This window comes from Lithobates pipiens, unplaced genomic scaffold (assembly GCF_037356315.1).
Source record: "Lithobates pipiens isolate NorthernLeopardFrog02 unplaced genomic scaffold, aLitPip1_a1.2 Scaffold_19, whole genome shotgun sequence".
Classification (NCBI taxonomy): Eukaryota; Metazoa; Chordata; class Amphibia; order Anura; family Ranidae; genus Lithobates; species Lithobates pipiens.
In genome coordinates this window covers 531,377,759-531,397,268 of record NW_027507764.1, presented here as the reverse complement: position 1 = coordinate 531,397,268, position 19,510 = coordinate 531,377,759, and the positions used below count along the sequence as shown (strand labels likewise).

General features: G+C 46.1%; 1 protein-coding gene across 7 annotated transcripts in view; it reads left to right on the top strand.

Moving 5' to 3' along the window:
- SLC43A1 (solute carrier family 43 member 1) overlaps nucleotides 1-19,510 on the top strand; it is a 740,549-nt gene that overhangs the window by 116,291 nt on the left and 604,748 nt on the right. For all 7 annotated transcript variants that reach the window (XM_077493198.1, XM_077493195.1, XM_077493197.1 and 4 more), the window contains exon 3: nucleotides 12,229-12,436. In XM_077493198.1, the coding sequence (XP_077349324.1) occupies nucleotides 12,229-12,436 (208 nt within the window). The remainder of the gene's footprint in view (nucleotides 1-12,228; nucleotides 12,437-19,510) is intronic.

The following is a 19,510-nucleotide window of genomic DNA, read 5'->3' as shown; positions in this document are numbered from 1 at the left end:
GGGAAGATTTTGTCAGCTCTGCAGGGACAGGCCAAGAGGTGGTTGACGCCATGCCAGTTTAAGCCAGGAATGGTGGTTTGCGAAAATGGCACCAACCTGCTCTCCGCCCTCCAACAGGGACAACTGACCCATGTGCCCTGTGTGGCTCACGTCCTTAACCTGGTGGTGCAGTGGTTCTTGGGCAGGTACCCGGGCTTACAGGATGTCCTGAGGCAGGCCAGGAAAGTCTGTGTGCATTTCCACCGATCATATAATGCCAGTGTTAACCTGGCTGAGTTCCAAAAGGCGTTGAACCTGCCCAAAAACCGCCTTATATGTGACGTGCCCACCAGGTGGAACTCAGCGTTGGCCATGCTGCATCGGCTGCACATGCAGCAGAGGGCCATCAATGAGTACCTGTGTGACTACGGCACCAGGACAGGGTCAGGGGAGCTTAGTTTTTTTTCACCACGCCAGTGGGGCATGATCAGGGATGCATGCACTGTCCTGTCACCATTTGAGGAGGCCACAAGGATGGTGAGCAGTGACAGTGCATGTATCAGTGACACTGTACCTCTTGTCCACCTGTTGGAGAATACGCTGCATGGAATAATGGACAGGGCACTTGAGGCAGAACAGAGGCAGGAAGGAGGAGGACTTCCTTGCCTCTCAAGGCTCCCTTTATCCAGACAGTGTTCCTGCTGTCCCACCCATCACACAGGAAGAGGAGGAGGATGATTGTGTCAGCATGGAGGTTGAGCCTGGCACTCAGCATCAGCAGCAGCAGTCTTTTAGGGATGATTTACAGCCCCAAGAAACCCGTGGACTTGTACGTGGCTAGGAGGCGGTGGCTGCGGATCATGTTGTCCTTAGTGACCCGGAGGACTCCGGACCGAATGCCTCAGCTAACCTATGCTGCATGGCCTCCCTGATCCTGCTTTTCTTGATCCACGGTACAAGGGTAAGGTTGTGGACTTTATCTTGCCATTGCAGAGGAAGCAGAGGATGAGACATCTCCGGGAGGTCTTGCAGAAAGGTCTGTGCAATGCATTCCCAGAGACTGGGAGGTTACAAACTTCTGGTCCTGGACAACATGTTGCTGGGGCTTTGGTCAGTCACAGAAGGAGTGGTGGAGGTTTCCGTCTGACCGATACGTTCAGACAATTTTTTTTTTTTAGTCCACAGCCCCAAGGTATGATTGTTTCCAGCAACCATCACCAGTGTCTGATTTACATGGTGCAGGAATACCTAGGGGCAAGGTCAGACTTGAACACCTTTCGCACTGAAAATCCTCTGGCTTACTGGGTCTTGAGGATGGATCACTGGCCAGAGCTTGCACAGTATGCAATTGAGCTACTGGCCTGTCCTACATCCAGCGTTCTTTTGGACCGCACCTTCAGTGTTGCTGGAGGCTTTGTAACCAATCACATGCACCTGTCCACCGACTCGGTTGAGGGACTGACCTTCATAAAGATGAATCAGTCTTGGATCACCACCAGCTACCAAGCACCTGAAGCTGATGTAACCGAATATTTTTTTTTTGAAATGTCACATCCCTTCAAGATGCAAAGTGACTGTCTTGTTATGTTGACTGACTATCCTCTTCCTCAATGATTCTGCTGATAGCTTGGAAGAACATTTTTGGTTCTGGGTGATGCCACCAGGGGCTAAGGCCCAATTTTTCAGCCCCTGTTTAACAGGGGCATGTAATTAAAATTAAAAAGCAAGGCTCATTCCTGCACTCCAACTAGAGCATCTGGGAGAGGTTGCAGTGTCGTGGCACCAGCACCAGTGCCTAAGGCCCAATTTTCCTGCCCCTGTTTAACAGAGGCATGTAATTACAATTCTTGATATAATCTTTCACAGCAGGGCCCGTTCCTGCGTCCACCGAGAATAACTGTGAGGACTTATAGTGTTGTGGCAGCAGCACCACTACCACAACCACCAAAGGCCCAATTTTTCTACCACTGTTCAACAATGGCATGCAATTACAATTCTGGATATAGTCGTTCACAGCAGGGCGCTCCAGCACCCGCCAAGAGTCACTTTGAGGGCTTACAGTGTTGTGGCAACACCAACACCTTAGGCCCACATTTCTGCAGAGCATATAAGGCAGGCCCCTACTTTCAAACATCCAACTTACAAACGTCTCCTACTTGCAAACAGAAGGAGACAACAGGAAGGGAGATTAAAAAACAAGGGTGATAACCTTCCCTATGTTTTCCAAAAAGCTTAAAAATAGATTTTTTGACTGGAGTTACACTTTAAAAATGTACCAGTTCAAAATTACAAACAGATTCTACTTAACACAACAAACCTACACAGTCCCTGTCTTGTTTGCACTGCCTGTATACTGCTGTTCTCAGTATATAGGGCCTGGGGACCCCACGCCTTTACTTTTTTTAATTTGGATATGGGACGGGGGGGGCTACCCATGCCATTTTTCAATGATTTTCATCCGTATTGCTGGCCAGACATGACATTAATACTGCAAGCAGTTTTAAATGACTTTTTTTCTGTTAAAAGGCATTTTGTGCAGGGACTGTTCTAAACACGGGAAACACGTGGCACTTCACAGGCATACTATAGACACCCCCCAGGCATGATATTTAAAGGAATATTTCACTTTTTTTCACTTTAATCATCACTAAAATCAGTGCTCCCGAAAAAACTTTAGTTTTTAAAAAAATGTTTGGCATTGATCCATGTCCCCTGGGGCAGGAGCCGGTCCCCAAACCCTTTTTAGGACAATATCTTGCATATTAGCCATTAAAATTAGCACTTTTGATTTTGAACGTTCGAGTCCCATAGACTTTAATGGGTTCTAAAGTTTGTATGAATTTTCGGTCTGTTCGAAAGTTCTGGTGCGAACCGAACCGGGGGAGTTTTTGGCTCATCCCTATTCACAAATAATGCAGAGAAGAATGGTAAAGGCAGAAACAGTCACCTATGCAGCAGAGGCCCAATTGGGAGGGACACTGGGGACAATAATAAAAAGTGTCTCTTCAAACTCCTCCTCTGAGCCCACCTTACATTTTTTTTTACGTCTTTGGCCTGTTTCTCTGGGAGGAATTTTCTTGGGAAAGTGGCGTTCATGGAGTCTGCTTATCACATCTGATCAATGTTTTCTTGTGGGCTGTTTGGGTATATAAGGGCAGAGGTGATTTCCTCCTGATAGCCAAGGAAGGGTACGGGTGTCTCGGTGGATATGCGGTATATTGCAGTATTGTATATGGCAAAATTAAAAAGATAAATTGAGACTTTTTTTATACCAATGGTGGGTTCTTCTTGTGGCAAGGTAGGGTTGGATCATTTTATCATTTAAGTCTACTACCCCCATGAACAAATTATAATCGTGGACACGTGTTTGTTTTTGGCTAGGGAAATTACTTCTGGGGATTTCCACGCAGGTATTATTGTGGATTGAAGACAGCATGTAGATCTCTCTTTTGCCCCCTGCTTCACAGCCAGAATTTCCTTGTTCCGCAAACTTGCTGTGTCCCCTCTTAGTTTCATATTAGCGAGCCGTTGAGGGCAGCCCTTCCTGTTCGCTCTCATGGTGCCATATGCGGGAGTCTTCCTCCGGCAAAGGTTGTGGAAAAGGAGCAAACTGGTGTAGAAGTTATCCACATACGGGTGATAACCCTTTTCCAGGAGTGGGAATATGAGGTTCTAAATTACTTTCTCGCTTTGTACACCTGGAAAGCATAGGTGTACCCTCTGCCTCGTTGCATAATTTAAAGTTTTACTCCATGTAGGGCCCTTTTGCTGAGGATAAATAGCTTGAAGCCCAGCCTGACGGTAAAGTGGACAAGCGACTCATCCATGCAGATATTATGGTCCAGGGTAAATAACTGGGTGAATTTTTCAGAAAAATTATTTAGAAGTGCCCAAATTTCTTAATCATACATCATGGGAGCCATAGAAGTTACTATGTGGCTTATAGGCCACCTTCAGGTGATGGACATTGGCAAACCTTAAGACAGGAAGTCCACTCCCTATATAACCCCTCCCACTACTGGGAGTACCTCAGTTTTTTCGCCATTGTCTAAGGTGTTGGTCACGAGTAGGGATGAGCTTGATGTTCGAGTCGAACGTACGTTCGTCTCGAACATCGGCTGTTCGCACATTCGGCGAATACCGAACGTTATGGGCCATTCGCGCCAAATTCCTGTGGTGCTCACGGCCCACAATGCACTGCGCCATCGCAGTGCATTGCTGGATCATGATTGGCCAAGTATGCACTGTGACCCCGCATGCTTGGCCAATCACAGCGATGGCAGCGAGGAGAGCCATGATTGGTCACAGGCAGGATGCCTGTGGCCAATCATAGCTCAGGCTGTGTAGTACACGCCCCACACTATATAAGGCCGCCAGCGCGGCGGCCATGTGTAGTGTGTTGGCGTCTGTAGGAGTTAGTGGGTGTTCTTTGTGTACCTTCAACACAGTATACACTGTTCGTTATCGGCCGATTTAGCGTTCTTGTTCTTCTGTAATTGAGCTTTTAGCAATCTGCAGGAGTTTGTGGGTGTTGTCTGCGTGCCCTGACCGCAGTATACACCAGTATATCCACCTATATAGCTAGCTATATTGCTCTTCTGTAATAGAGCTTTCAGTTAGTTGTAGGAGATTGTGGGTGTTGTCTGCGTGCCCTGACCGCAGTATACACCATTATATCCACCTATATAGCTAGCTATATTGCTGTTCTGTAATAGAGCTTTCAGTCAGTTGTAGGAGATTGTGGGTGTTGTCTGCGTGCCCTGACCGCAGTATACACCATTATATCCACCTATATAGCTAGCTATGTTGCTATTCTGTAATAGAGCTTTCAGTCAGCTGTAGGAGATTGTGGGTGTTGTCTGCGTGCCCTGACCGCAGTATACACCATTATATCCACCTATATAGCTCTTCTCTAATTGAGCCATCTGCAGCAGTTAGTTGGTGTTGTGTGCCTCCAGCACAGCACACACCGGTATCTACCCTTTAATTCCTGTTCTGTAATAAAGGCATCTGCAGGAGTTAGTGGGTGTTGTGTGCCTCCAGCACAATATACACTACCCAATTGCTGGTTTTCCCATCTCCCTTCAGGCCATTACCATGTCTGGAAGGCCAACAAGGAGAGGCAGACAGACACGAGCCGATAAAAGGGGGCAAGCAGGCTCTGTGTCTAGAGACAACAGTGCTGGTCGTGGACGCAGTGCATCGTCATCATCAGCACGTGGCCATGGGACTCGCTTGTCCTTATTTTCTGCAGCTGGATGTGTTGAGCCGCATCATGCCGAAGACTTGGTAGAGTGGATGACCAAGCCTTCTTCATCCTCCTCATCCTCTCTCACCCAGGCCCAGGGGTATTAGCAAAGCAGCTGCCAACGCATCGTCTTCCCTCGTCTCAATGTCATCATCAGTGACTCCTTCCCTAGACCCACCACGTCCTCCTTAGGAGTCCCCTGAACTCTTACAGTGTTGGGTACATGCTCCATGAGGATGCCCAGTGTTTTGTAGCCTCTGATTATGATACTCAGCTAGAGGAAGGCAGTAACGTTAGCGCAGAGAGAGGGGATGCTCAAGGAGGACAACAATCTGGCAGTCATGTTCCACAAGTTGCAGCATACTGCCAGGTTTGCTCCAGCGATGAAGAGGGAGGGGATGATGAGGGCACTGACTCCATGTGGGTGCATGGTAGGAGAGAGGAGGAGGAGGAGGAGGCACATGTCCAAACGAGGCAGGATGCCCTCCGGGGGCCAGCTTAGGGGCAGCACACCAACTGAATTGCACCGCAGAGCTCCGCCTGTGCAGGGCGCTGCCTCTGCCCGTTATTCTAAAGCCCCGTACACACGAGAGGACTTATGTCCGACAGACTTCCGAAGGAGTTCCGTCAGAGTTCTGCCGGAGTTCCGACGGAGTTCTGACGGACTTTTTGGCTGAGCGGACTTGGCCACACACAATCACACTAAACTCCGTCGGATTCGAACGTGATGACGTACGACTGGATTCGAATAAGGAAGTCCATAGCCAGTAGCCAATAGCTGCCCTAGCGTCGGTTTTAGTCCGTCGGAATAGCATACACACGAGCGAATTTTTCGAAGGGACCCGGTCCGGCGGAGTTCCTTCGGAAAAATTTGAAGCATGTTCCATATTGTAAAGTCCTTCGGACTTTGGCGAGTCAAAAGTCCGTTGCAACCCACACACGATCGAATAGTCTGACGGAATCAGTCCGTCGGACTTTGGATGTTGAAAAGTCCGCTCGTGTGTACGGGGCTTAAAAGTTCTTTGGTGTGGGCCTTTTTTGAGACGAGTGCATCAGATCGCACTGCTGCTATTTGCAACACATGTCTCAAGCGTATCTCGCGTGGCCAAAACATCAGCCGCTTGGGCACCACATGCTTGACCAGACATATGTTGACCTGCCATGCAGCTCGTTGGCAAGCGTAGCTCAAAGACCCGCACCAAAGAACAAAGCGGACCTCTCCTTGCTCCTCATCAGCTGGGATCTCCAACCCCACTAGACCTTCAGTCCTCTCTAAAACCTGCTCTGTGAGGAATGAAGGTGTAGAATTAGGTGTGTCACAGCCAAGTGCTTGCAGGCACTCTGCTAGCAGTACACCCACGTCCGATTATAGCAGGCAAATTTCCCTGCCCCAGCTGCTGGACCGTCGAAAGAAGTTCACTCCCAGCCATCCACATGCCCAGCGGTTGAATGCTAGCTTAGCTAAATTGCACTTCAACTGCTGCCTTTTCAGTTGGTAGACTCGGCCCCCTTCCGGTTCCTCAGTGGCAGGTCCCCAAACGCCACTTTTTCTCACAGAAGGCGATTCCGGCTCTCTACCGGCATGTGGAAGGCAATGTCCTTGCCTCGCTGGACAGGGCGGTCAGCGGTAAGGTGCATATTACCGCTGACTCATGGTCCAGCAGGCATGGACAGGGACGTTACCTGTCTTTCACGGCCCATTGGGTCACTCTTCTGGCTGCTGGGAAGGATGCAGGACAAGGTGCAGTAGTGTTGGAGGTTGTTCTGCCACCACGCCTCCTAAATGCTACTACTGGTTGTGACACACCTCTCTCCTCCACCCCCTCCTCCTCTTCTTCCTCCATGGCCTCTTCCAGTGCTCTGTCCTCAGAACCAGCGGTGCTCCGTAGGCATTCAAGGGGGTACGCAGGCAAAACGATGCCATCCCGTGCTTGCGCTGGTTTGTTTGGGGGACAGGAGCCACACTAGGGCAGATATTTTGTCAGCTCTGCAGGGGCAGGCCGAGAGGAGGTTGACGCCACGCAAGATTAAGCCAGGATTGGTGGTTTGCGACAATGGCACCAACCTCCTCTCCGCCCTCCGACAGGGACAACTGACCCATGTGCCCTGTGTGGCTCATGTCCTTAACCTGGTGGTGCAGCGGTTTTTGGGCAGGTACCCGGGCTTACAGGATGTCCTGAAGCAGGTCAGGAAAGTCTGTGTGCCTTTCTGCCGATCATTTAATGCCTGTGCTCGGCTGGCTGAGCTCCAAAAGGAGTTGAACCTGCCCAAGAACTGCCTTATATGTGACATGCCCACCAGGTGGAACTCAACGTTGGCCATGCTGCAGTGGCTGCACATGCAGCAGAGGGCCATCAATGAGTACCTGTGCGACTATGGCACCAGGACAGGGTCAGGGGAGCTCGGTTTTTTCTCACCATGCCAGTGGGGCATGATCAGGGATGCATGCACTGTCCTGTCACCGTTTGAGGAGGCCACAAGGATGGTGAGCAGTGACCGTGCATGCATCAGTGACACTGTACCTCTTGTCCACCTGTTGGAGCATGCGCTGCGTGGAATAATGGACAGGGCACTTGAGGCAGAACAGAGGCAGGAAGAGGAGGACTTCCTTACCTCTCAAGGCCCCCTTTATCCAGACAGTGTTCCTGCTGTCCCTCCCATCACACAGGAAGAGGACAAGGAGGAGGATGATTGTGTCTGCATGGAGGTGGAGGCTGGCACTTCTGGTGGCTTTTTTACCGATCACAGGGTGCGCCTGTCCACCGACTCAGTTGATCGACTGACCTTCATAAAGATGAATCAGTCTTGGATCACCCACAGCTACCAAGCACCTGAAGCTGATGTAAACGAATATTTTTTTTTGAAATATCACATCCCTTCAAGACTGCCTATGCTGAGTGACTGTCCTATTATGTTGATTGTCCATCCTCTTCCTCCTCCACTGATATGTTGGAAGAACATTTTTGGTTCTGAGTGATGCCACCCAATTTTTAAGCCACTGTTTAACAGGGGCATTTAATTACAATTTTTGATGCAATGCTTTGCAGCAGGGCTCATTCCTGCACCACAACTAGAGTATATGGGAGAGGTTGCAGTGTCGTGGCACCAGCACCAGTGCCTAAGGCCAATTTTTCATCCCCTGTTTAACATTTTCAGTCCGTTCGAAAGTTCTGGTGAGAACCGAACCGGGGGGTGTTCGGCTCATCCCTAGTCACGAGTAAAGATGTGCTGTGCTGAGCTGCACTGGTGTCATCCTTGCTGGAGCTAACTATTCAGCCGGATCCTTTCAAAGTGTCTTTTTAGGCCAAATTGAAATGGTACCCAGGCCTTGTGCCAGAAGAAACGAGGTTTAGCCTGTAACGCTTTTCTTTCTAGAGAGCTAGACCCCAGGATCCAGTGATTTTGTTTTTTTCAGCCTTACATTTTTTTTCTGGCGGAGTGTTTTACGGGTCCAGGAGTGCGGATCCCCCATTAAAAAAGGGGGCCCCGGTTCCTGAAGGTTTTTAAACAGAGCCCATTGTGAGAGGTGAAGGTGATTGGGTCTGTTGGTTTTACCACAGAAAACCCTGCGTTGGTAAAGGAAATGGAGACATCTAAAGAATTTTAAAGTTTCTTGTGAATTGTCTCCTTTAAAAAGCAAATGTTGTCATACCTAAAGGTCACCACTGTATAGAGCACGTACCTTGTCATGTTTTCTCACATGCTGTGTCAGCAGATGCTGACAGATCTCTCTCCAGCTAGCAGTCACAGGACCATGGTAAGATTGGGGGGGGGGGATTTTTTTCAAAAAAACATACCCCCACCTGGACAAAAGCTCTCCCCCTCTTTCTGAGTAGAGGGAGAAGCAGAACGATTGATATAACTTGTCATATGCTGGGTCGTTTCAGGGAGGGCACCGGGTATTGTCATTATAATGGAGGAACATCATTATCATGAAAATATCTGGTTCTGGACATCACTGGTGAGTAGATAGGGATGTGGTGAATGGGGTGGGTGGACCAGTATGATTCCCTTATTGAATGTAAGGCCCAAACAAATCTTGAACTCCTCCACTGTTAGGTCTCTCCATTCATTGGGATGGCAATAATAGGACGTTGGGTTACTTGATATAAATTGTTGCGCATACAGGCTGCACTGGGCGGCAATTGATAATAGGTCCTCTGTAAAAATGAAATGAAAGAAATCTATTGGGGCAAAATTCTCTGTGTTCACCTGGACTCATGGCTGAACAATGAAGGGGGGGGGGGGGGGGTGTTAGCTTCTCCTGAGTTAGGAGAAAGCCATAGAGGGTTCTGAAGGTCATAGGGAAGGCTGGCATGGGTCCTAACCCTTTGGCGCTGAGGTGACACCCCACTAGTACTTTGCCTTTCTTGCAGAGGTACTGCACTACTAGTGGACGGCACTGCGCTGCTGGTAGATGCCACTGTCTCCTCACCAGGACGCCTTTGTTTGGTGGGCACACTATCCTCCTCCTCTGACATTGTCAGTGTGCCACTGCTTAGCACTGGCTTATAATCATAATCTGAATCCGAAGCAGAATCCAACACGAGAGCTCCCTGTTGCTCTTGTCGGCCGCACTTAGAATTTGGTATGCCTCCTCAGTTGAAAATAGTTTTTTTTAGACACGGTGGTGGTGATGAGGTTGCACAGATGGATGCAGATAAGCCTGCACTGATGCATAGACTGCATTAAGGTGAAAACTGAGGATTTACAACTCCTTTAAGCACACCCCCAAGCGAAAATCTCCCCTCAGCAAAGCGATTCCTCTACCCTTTGCCAATTTATTAGGCCTCATTCACACAGGCATATCTATCTGTACAGGCATTCGATGTTGCCCACACAGGATGCACAGGTGTTCCATGCATCTGTATCCAGGCAGTTCCATTCCTGTCTATTGGGATGCAGTGGCTGCAAAGACACAGTGGCTGGAAAGACACAGTGGCTGGTCCCAATTTGACACCTCTTCAGGTGAATATCCATGTGTGCCTTCACGTACATGCATGGCTGTCAAATTAGGATCCTACATGGCTGTCAAACTGGTCAGTGACTCTGTCCGTGCAGCCACTGGGTCCCTAAAGGCATGAATTGGACTGCGCGCAGGCAGATGCATGGAAAACTTGTGCATCCTGTGCAATAAAATATGGCTTTTGCACAGGTATACAAATAAGTATGCCTGTGTGAATGAGGCCTTAGGTCTTAGATATAAGTAGCATTGAATCAAGTGACTGTCATGTTTGAAAATGTTTACAAGTGCTGTAAAACGGAAACCATTCCGAAGTTGAGCAATAAAGAAAAAAACTAACATACTGTTGTATTAGATCATTTTCCAGTTATACAAATGACGAAGTGTAGGTGGAATCGGACACCCATTAAATTTTACAAGTGTTAACAGAAGAAGTCTTTATCAGAGAGTTGCAGACAAAATACCTTTCATCCACGGTACAAAATGAAACAAAACGATTATGGAGCGGAAAAGTGACAGCTGATAAAAATGGACAAGCATTTCTAATAGAAAGCAGTTTGCTCAGCCAAGGGCTGGGGAATGATGCTCTATTGAAGCTCCTTGCAGGTTTGAGTCTACACTTCAGCAAATAAAATAGATTTGATCAAACTCATGGCTCTCATCAGGACCGGACTGGTAATAAAATCCAGCCCTGGAAAAAATGTCATACCAGTCCCACAGCATTATTATACCAGTGCAACAGCATAACATCATTATTTTTTTGTTCATAAAAGGTAAAACCACACATTTTAAAGCACATTTGAAGAGTGTATTATATATAGATATGAAATCACATAGGGATAATATATATATATATACACACACACACACACACACACACACATTACATACACACACATATATATATATATATATATATAAAAGCAAATTCCAGTTAAAAGTGGTCAATCATCAAGGGGGACCCCAGGAACTCAGAACGGGGGGGGGGGGCACCTTCCGCAGAAAGAATACACTAAGGTAAGGGGGGGTGGGTTACTGATATAAGGAGGAGAGCACGGGGGGGGCAGGGAGCACTAGGAGAACTGGGCGGGCAGTAAAAGAAGTTGGATTGGATAGGAGAAGAAGCAGTGGCTGCATGGAGGAATATAGAGAGCTCATCTCCTCTTTATGTCCTGCTTCTCCTCCTATCCAGGCACACATGGCTGCTTCTCTTACTGTGTATCATAGCGCTGGCTGAGTCTTGTGTTCGGCGGCCGTGTCCCCCCTAGACGTGCTTGTGTGATAGTAGATAGAATCAATATTCCGCCTATCACACAAGCAGGTCTAGGGGGGGCGGGACCATGTTACAGAGCGGCCGCTGAAGACAAGACTCAGTCAGCCAGCGCTGTGATACGAAGGAGAGAGGAGCAGTGCAGCCGCAAAGCGGCCCCAGGGCAGGCGGCCTACCGGCAAATATCTCCCGGTATCCCGGTAGGCCAGTCCGGCCCTGGCTCTCATAATGAAGAAAAGTGCAGACCGATACTTATTCATTGTTCATTACTATCAGGGTAGGGCCAGATTCACAGATTATGGGACTGTTTTTTTTTATACTTCACTGTAGGTATTTAAGGAAAATCTGTGCTTTGCCCACGTTAATTTTAATCCCCCTTTTCTTTTCTTTGCAGTATTACTTACATTTCTTTCTGTCCCCTGCTGCCCCGTTTTGCTACCGTTTTGCTACTGTGAATAGGAGAGGCACCCTGTGCCATTAACTCCTCACATAATAGTCACATGCCCCTCCATAACCAGAAGTATTGGGTACTTTGTTACTCCCAGATGTTAAAGGGAGAAGTGGGAGAGTAAAGAAATGAGAATATGTGCTGCTTGGGAAGGAGAAAAGGATGGCTTGATGATAAAGTATACATTGATATGTAAATGTACTGTTATTTCTATATTGACTATCCAAATGTATTTACTGTATCTGCATCATTGCAATCTATGCAATGCAAGAATGCAATGTTAAAATCCCACAATTAACAGGAAATCCTTCTGCTTCCAGAATCAAACTCCACCACAGATAATTCAACATCCAATAATACAGCAGGGGATGGCAAGGAATTACCACAGCCATGGCCAACATGCAAAGCACAGGAGGAGATACTCAATTTAGGCTTTACAATTGGTTCCTTTTTACTAAGTGCAACTACTCTACCCTTGGGTATACTGATGGATCGTTATGGGCCTCGTCCACTGAGATTAGTGGGAAGGTGAGTGTTTTATATCACAGTTTAATTTAAATTTAGTCGGATAAGTAATTCCCAACAATGTGGTTTATTCTATTATTATGAGTAAATTTACAGGTGCAATAGCAACGTGAAGACATCTACAGGTAGTCCTATAGAGTGTGCCAATGAATGCTAAACTAGGGATGTTTTTGTTGGTCATGCCATGACTACCTTAACACTGTGCTAGAACTCAGATAGTACAGGATCAGAGGCAGCAGGGAGCAAATAAATCCCCTTTTTGGTGGCACTAAGTAATGTGTGCACTCCCAAGTTGTTCTTTTCTTCTTTTCATAGACAGACTTTCGTTTATTTACCTTGTGAAAAGAATATCTTATTTTCAGTTATGCAGTCATTCTTTTTTACCAGAATATCCACAACAGTTTGATAAATGTTGGAATGCAAAATATCACACCTATATCACATCTATATCACATTTAATAAAGACATTCAAAGACAGGATGGAAATGTGCAGCCAATTAAAAAAATACAAGTTCCAAAAGTAATCAGTTAGAAATGCATTTTCTATAGGTTAGACTACATTTCAACAAGCTTAGGTATCTTCTGACCTCAGAATTAAGTTTTAAGGCCTAGAGAAAAATACATGTGGCAATCCTTGTTTTCATATTATTACTGGTGTCTTTTAACATACCTCCCAACTTTAAAACTTGAGAATGAAGGACACCTCAAGGAGACAGTGACTTGTGGCATTTGTAGCATGTGACTGCAAAAAACGTGTGTGGCCAAACAGTGGGAGGGGCTAAAGGGACATGGTCAAACAAAACCTGGGCTTCCTTGTACCTATAAAATATGCTTTGTTTGCTGTGTCACAAGCAAGAGTCTCATAGCCCCTGTACACACGGTTTGAGATTTCCACAACCAAATCCGTCGGATTCTGCCCGTCGGATTTTGTCCGTCGGATCTTGTCCGAAACTGTTGCATACACACGGTCGGACAAAGTTGGTGAAAAATCTGATCTTTCAGAACGTGATGACGTAATTTTGTTACGATGGGACTACATTCAGGCTAGTAGCCAATAGCTTTGATGTAGGAATTTGATCTGAGCATGCGTGGCACTTGGTCCGATCAAAATGCTCTACACATGATCGGATTAGGTCCAACCGGCCCAGTTGGTCGGGAAATATTTCCAACATGTTGGAAAATTGGGTCCGTCGGAGATTCGGACAGAATCAGTACGATGCATACCACACACAGTCGGATTGTCCAACGACGCGGTCCGATAGGACACATTCCGATGGATTCTCTGACCGTGTGTACAAGGCTTTAGACACATACTGTATAAACCTTAGTACAATCATTCAAGCGTCACGGTCACTGTGATAAAGCAGTGTCACTTTGCTCCCCATCACTGTTTCCCCTGTCACTATGCCCCATCATTGTGCTAACCCTTTCACTGCGCCTCCCCCCCATCACTGTGCCCCCTGTCACTATGTTCCCACCACTGTTCCCCTTAAGTGTGCTCCCCGTCACTGTGTACCCATCCTGGGCTCTCCCCATCACTGTATCCGCATCACTGTGTCCCCTGCTCACTATGCCTCCTCCTCACCGTGCCCCCTCCTCGCCATTACAGTTTCCCCTCCTCACTGTGTCTCTTACTGTCAGATTGGATGAAGAGCATCTGTGAACAGCAATTCAAGTCTTGCCACAGATTCTCAATTCGGTTTAGGTCTTGACTTTAACTGGGCCATTGTAACACATGAATATGCTTTGATGTAAACCATTCCATTGTAGTGCTGGCTGTATGTTTAGGGCCGTTGTCCTGCTGAAAATTGAACCTTGAAGAGTCTTTTGCAGACCCTAACAGGTTTTCTTCTATGATTGCCCTGTATTCGGCTCCATTCATCCTCCCATCAACTCTGACCAGCTTCCCTGTCCATGCTGAAGAAAAGTATCCCCACAACATGATGCTGCGAGCACCATGTTTCATGGTGGAGATGGTGTGTTCAGGGTGATGTGCAGTGTTAGTTTCCTGCCACACACAGCATTTTGCTTTTAGGCCAAAAAGTTCATTTTGGTCTCATCTGACCACAGCACCTTCTTCCATATGTTTGCTGTGTCCCCCACATGGCTTCTAGCAAACTGCAAACTTCTTATGGCTTTCTTTCAACAATGGATTTCTTCCTGCCACTCTTCCATAAAGGTTAGATTTGTGAAGTGGGCGACTAATAGTTGTCCTGTGGACAGATTCTCCAACCTGAGCTGTGGATCTCTGCAGCTCCTCCAGAGCTGCCATGGGCCTCTTGGCTGCATCTCTGATTAATGCTCTCCTTGCCCAGCCTAGTTTAGGTGGATGTCCATATCTTGGTAGGTTTGCAGTTGTGCCAGGGGTATCACAGTAAAGGGGGGTAAACACAAATGCATGCCACAGTTATCAGATAATAATTTGTAAAAAATTTGGAAAACCATTTATCATTTTCCCTCCACTTCACAATTATGTGCCACTTTGTGTTGGTCTATCAAATAAAATTCCAATAAAATATATTTACGTTTTTGGTTGCAACATGACCGAATGTGGAAAATGTCAAGGGGTATGAATACTTTTTCAAGGCACTGTACACTGCAGGCATTGAGGATACACCACTGAGTGGAGCCCAGTGTTGGAACTTGTTCCGTTAGTGGGCCCCGGGGACTCCAGCCCAGATCCACCATCTCCCAATCACTCTCTGATAATTCTACTAATGTAATGAAATTCCAAAGAAGTTGCAAATCAGTCTCCTTACAGGATACTTCACTACTATACAGGTTTTTATAAAAGTAAAAAACCACAGATGAAATCTCCAAGGTAGTTTGCGCAGTTTCAGTTGAAGAAATTTTGTAATTCTACTACTTGTGTCATTGGTTTCTGGGATTTTACAATTGCTGACAAAAGATGACCTATTTGTTCCCCATCCTCAAAATAAGGTTGCTGAAGGAAAAAATGTTTCTGCTTTTTTTTATGAAAGATACCAGCATATATATGTATTGTTTTTGTATCTACTTCTGCTGTGTTTTCTGTAGTAGGGTTCTCTATATATTGACGTTCGACCTTTAAGCCCCTGTACACACGGTCGGAGATTTTGCCAACCAAATCCGTCGGATTTTGTCCGTCGGATTTAGTCCGACAGATTGCGTCCGAAACTGTTGCATACACACGGTCGGACCAAGTTGTCTCATTTAGCGGTTGCCAAGAACGCGGTGACGTAAGCCGTGTACGGCGGGACTAGAAAAGAAGTTCAGCAACAGGTCCGGCACCCTTTGGGCTCCTTCTACTGATCTCGTGTTTTAGTAGAAGTTTGGTGAGAGACGATTCGCGCTTTTCAGATTAGTGATTCAGATCGCTATCGCTATCGCTCTTCAGTTTGTGCTTGTCTTTGCGTATCTGATGATCAGTGCGTGCAGTCATTAAGTATTTGCTTCTCATTGTGGACTATATCTTGGTATAGTACACTTTGAAAGGCATTTTTTATTGTCTGCTTGCTTCTGCTATTCAGGTCGTCCTTTCAGGCCTTGCTGTTTATCGGTTCTTTCTGGTGTCCGGTCTGACCAGCCGACCGTTTTACAAACATGTTTCGTCTACGTACTCATCGTACAGTTTGTGCTGTGCAGGGGCTTCGTGTTGGAGTTCTTACTTTGACTTTGACACAAGCCCGGTCCATGAACAGGGAGGAGAGGCATTTGTGGACCAAGAATTGGTTGCGCCAGCGTCACCAGTTCTCCCACATGCCTTTGCTCCGTGAGATCCGCGAGAATAATCCTGATAATTTCTGGATTTTTCTCAGGATGACGGACCGTGTATTTAACCGTCTGCTGGCTTTGCTGACCCCTTATATCACCAGGCAGGATACCTGCATGTGGCAAGCCATCACTCCGGAGCAGAGGCTCATCGCCACGTTGCGCTACTTGGCGACAGGGAGAAGCCTTCAGGACCTCAAGTTCTCTACAGGCATCTCCCCCCAGGCTCTGGGGATCATTATTCCAGAGACCTGTTCTGCCATCATTCAGCTCCTGCAGAAGGACTATATTATGCTAAGTTTTATCCTTAAACATCACATTCTATGCATTTCATGATTGCTAATATCTTGCATTTCTTTCCTTATTCCCTAATTACCATCATTGCAATATGTTCTAATTCATATGCTCTGCCCCTTTGTCCTCATGCATATTTGCCTCACTAACTTCCCCACCATGCTCTTCTTGGCCCCTAAAACTATAGTCACTTAACAATGTCTTTTGGCAGCTCCATAGTATTGCTTTCCCCTAAACACCCCCTAAAATCTCTACAAATGTGATGTGTGTGCTTCAATTCATGCAAAGTGACCTTTTTTGGATTTTTGGAGTTGTGCCAAACTCATTAGTAACCCCCCTCTCCCCAACTGCTAGCTCAGCTCATAGCAATCTTCTATCTGATGACTTGATCCAACCCAATACACACTAAATACCTTTTTCATGATCACATTTATGGACAAATTCACCAAAGCATGTAGTGTAAGGGCCTGCCTCAATACTTTCAAATGCTATTTTGATTTTTTTTAACACATTCATTTTCTTGCTATGTAATAGCAGAATGTCAAAATGTGCTTCCATTTTGTTATTATGACACTTCTTACCTGTCCGGTGGGCTGCCAATAGTGTAACTAAGGAGGGGCTTCCCAAAGTATCACACATTATTTAGGCATTCAGCTCTCAATCAAGTGGAGAGGGTTACCTGTCCTAAACATCCCCCCTCATTTTTTAGCAAGGGCCCATCAGATGGGGGTGGGGGGTTATGACTCTCATAAGGGGACCTTATACTTTAGGCTTTAAATACTCAGTTAAAAAAATGTTATACTAATTTTGTCAAAAAATGTGGGTGTCTAATCTGCATGCAATGTTGATTTGTCAAATTACTAGTTTTTGTTCTTGTGTCACTACACAGTGTCCTTCAATGCCACAGGAATGGCAGACTGTGGCCTCCCACTTTGCCAGTTTTATTAAAGTTGTGCCTTTTTCACCAACAGTGCAAACCCAAGTTCAGAGCGAGATGAGGGGACAGTCTCTTCTTCAGATAATCTTATTATGTGGTGGGTCTGCTACACACACACCTTCTTTTTGTTAACTAATGTATGTAGTGCATTACTGATCAAAATCATGCTCATTTTCAGCACCATGGCAGGAAAATGGCATGATTGTCCAAATTTACACCTCACTGTGGGTGCTTTTTACTAAAGGCACATCCACTATGCACTACATGTGCACTGCAAAAGTACACCTGAAACTGCACTTGAAGTGCAAAGTGGAGTTACCTTTAGTAAATCGCACTCCTTCTCAGCACAAACTCAAATTTGACTGCATGTATCAAACCGTAAAATACAGAACACAGGAACTTACAAAGTTCAACTTGGAAAAGTGAAGACAATATCAGACATGAGTATGTACAAACTGGGCTGATATTGCCTTTATCACATGGGATGTCACCCCTGAAAAAAACACATTTGGAAGATGCACACAGTGTGTCAACATGTGCTATCTCCCATCATGGGGGATCAATGTACATGCTTTTGGGCTGCAACCCCTTCATCTCAGACACTTTACACAAAACACGTACATTGATCCCCCATGATGGGAGATGGTGCATGTTTACACACTTCCAAAATTTTAAATTTTGCAAAATACTAAATTTTTTGGTTAAAAAGCAAAAATAAAACCCTATCTAGTTTTTTAGTTTTCACACTCTCCCCAAAACATCAATGATGTTCTTCATTTTATTTTTAACATCATTGATGTTTTGTTGTACAATTTCCAAATCCCGATTGCACCCCATTATCTCCCCGATCAAGATCTGGGCACTTTCACTGGTAAAACAGGAATCTTCTTCCACATCACCTAGAAAACAAAGCAAACAAACACACCATGTAATCCAAATATGGTGATATACATTGATGAGATTACCGGAAGCTGTGTTCTCCGACACTCACCTGTTGTGGTGACAATTTGTCCAACCTCCACAATCTCTCCTTCCTCCTCCTCCTCCTCCTGCTCCTGCTCCTCTGTTTCTGCTTTTGGAAGTTGCCCTTCTTTGGGAGGGGTGTGGTCCCTGGTGTCCTCATACTTGCAGAGTCTTCTCTCCCCTATGAGAATGTAAACAAAGATTAATTAGCACACAGAGGGCAGAAATAGGAATATGAAACATTGGTTGGAAGTGTTGTACAATTGTGTTTTTGGGCCGAGTTACAAGGTGAGAACATTATTGGGGACACTTTGTTAAGCTGGAATACTTCCCTGCAGAACGATGTTTCATACGAATGAACGAAACCATGACCTTGAAAGTGGCCATTTTAAAATGCACAACATGAAGTCAAAGCACATGGAGCATGTATGCAAGCAAGAATAATCATATGAACACACGACAACTACTTACTTTTTTAAGAACACGCTTGATCCTTAGGTACTGCTCGTGCTCCCTCAGTTTCAGGTCTGACCAGCATTTTCTCAGTTTATCCTTGGATCGGTGTACCCCAAAATTCTTCAGAAGACTCTTCACAACTTTATTCATGATCTTTGCCTTTCTGATATTTGGGTTTGGGTAAGGTCAATACTTCCCATCATAGTCGGTCCTGTTCAATATGTCGACCATCTCCAACATCTCTCCAAAAGACATATTTGAGGCCTTAAATCTTGTCTTCCTGGATCGGGACGTTTCAGGCTCCGGGCTTTCCTCACCCTCCTCCTCGTTAGTGGAACTATTAGTGCGCACCTGCGTTCTCTCCACCATGTGCTCTCCCCACTGCGTGGGAAGCGAAGGGGCGGGGAATAGACTGGAAAGAACGTCAGGGGCAGGCGGAGTTTCACGCATGCGCACTGTATATGAAAACGCAACACGTGTGTATTGTCCGTATGATCTGGGAGGAGAGTGTGAGGCACGGACGCGACGAACGTGGAAACGAAGGTAACATTTTTAACTTGGTGCTTTACTAGACTAGACTGCTTCTTTCTAGGCCAATGTTGGGACAAGATTAGGAGGGATTTTAATTGCATTATTAGTATTTGAGGGTTTGTCTTGTGTTGTGTCTTGCAGACAAT